The 1766-nt window shown below is 43.7% G+C and overlaps 1 protein-coding gene across 1 annotated transcript in view; it reads left to right on the top strand.

Annotated features, from left to right (window-relative positions):
* The window catches only part of LOC119581659 (rhodopsin-like), a 1600-nt gene extending 234 nt beyond the window's left edge, over nucleotides 1-1366 (top strand). Inside the window, exon 2 of the mRNA XM_037929783.1 lies at nucleotides 142-1366. Within this exon, the coding sequence (XP_037785711.1) occupies nucleotides 142-1272 (1131 nt within the window). The 3' untranslated portion in view covers nucleotides 1273-1366. The remainder of the gene's footprint in view (nucleotides 1-141) is intronic.
* Nucleotides 1367-1766: the final 400 nt, after the last annotated feature.

Raw genomic sequence — 1766 nt, 5'->3', positions numbered from 1 at the left:
GATTAATAATTTACTGTATACGCTTATCCATATTAATTATTTTTTCACACATTTATATTATGTATATGCAAACACACGTTGTACTTTTGGACATTTGTGTACGATATAATGATTTTAAACTAAAAAAAAAATCCATTCCAGATGTCTTGGAACCAGCCACCTGAAGACACTATCCTTCCTTCTACCAATCCTTATGGGAACTATACAGTGGTAGATACAGTGCCAGAAAGTATGCTCCATATGGTACATTCTCACTGGTATCAGTTCCCTCCCATGAATCCCCTCTGGTATGGGCTACTCGGCTTTTGGATGGTGATTATGGGATCGCTATCCCTGGCTGGTAACTTCGTTGTCATCTGGGTATTCATGACGACAAAAGCCCTACGATCACCTGCCAATCTTTTGGTCGTCAACTTGGCCATCTCCGACTTCTTCATGATGCTTACCATGACTCCTCCTCTTCTGGTCAACGCTTATTGGGGAACATGGATTCTCGGCGGATTTTTCTGTGAGATTTACGGCTTCCTTGGTTCCTTCTTTGGCTGCGTGTCCATCTGGTCCATGGTCTTCATCACTGCTGACCGATACAACGTCATCGTTAAGGGAGTATCTGCTGAACCTCTCACATCTGGTGGAGCCATGTTGAGGATTGCTGGCACTTGGGGTTTCACTCTTGCTTGGTGCCTTCCTCCCTTCTTTGGATGGAACCGTTATGTACCTGAGGGTAACATGCTTGCCTGTGGTACTGACTACCTGACAGAAACTGAACTCTCTAGGAGTTATCTGTACATCTACTCAGTATGGGTATATCTTTTCCCTCTTGCCTACATCATCTACAGTTACACCTTCATCGTTAAGGCTGTTGCTGCTCACGAGAAGGGAATGCGAGAACAAGCCAAGAAGATGGGAGTAAAGTCCCTGAGAAGCGAGGAAGCCCAAAAGACCTCTGCTGAATGCCGTCTGTGCAAGGTTGCTCTCATGACCGTCACCCTGTGGTTCGTGGCATGGACCCCATATTTCATCATCAACTGGGGAGGAATGTTCAACAGGCCCATGGTTACACCTCTTTTCTCCATCTGGGGCTCCGTCTTCGCCAAGGCCAACGCCGTCTACAACCCCATTGTATACGCCATCAGTCACCCCAAGTACCGAGCTGCTCTTGAGAAGAAGCTACCTTGCCTTGCCTGTAACACTGAAGGTAGAGATGGTGGTGGCTCTGATGCTGGATCCACTGCCACTGCTCAGAGCACTGAGAAGACTGAGTCTGCTTAAGACCATTGCATTTGATCTGAACGTTTCCAGAGGATAAGAGGAAAAAAGGTAACTCCAAATCCCATGTTAGAATAAAATTTCCCAGCATCGATAATTAGATTTTCACTGTACCTGTTACTGTACTTTTACCTCTATTGAACCCGTGGAAAATGCGTCACATTCACTTTGTATTTTGCCAAGGAAATCACAAAAGAGACTAGCGTGCCAAATGTAGATCAGAAGTTTGACGTTTTCCTTAAATTGGGCTTAATGATCGAGATGTAAAACTTTGAAGGATGAAACGTCTGACCTAAAGTGTCCTCACTTCTTAACGTGTTTTGTCATCATCTGAAAAGATATATTTTGAAGAGGATATTGGGACTCAAAGGATCTTGCGAATATGCATGAATGCCTATCAGTTTGTGCATGCCATAGATATGAAATGTAACAGGAGTGGCACATTAATCGATATGAACCAAGATTGTATGCGAGAAATTTATATGTATATATATATC

Source organism: Penaeus monodon, chromosome 15 (assembly GCF_015228065.2).
Source record: "Penaeus monodon isolate SGIC_2016 chromosome 15, NSTDA_Pmon_1, whole genome shotgun sequence".
In the NCBI taxonomy this organism is placed as follows: domain Eukaryota; kingdom Metazoa; phylum Arthropoda; class Malacostraca; order Decapoda; family Penaeidae; genus Penaeus; species Penaeus monodon.
The sequence above is the reverse complement of the archived record's forward strand: the minus strand, read 5'-3'. Positions and strand labels throughout refer to the sequence as shown.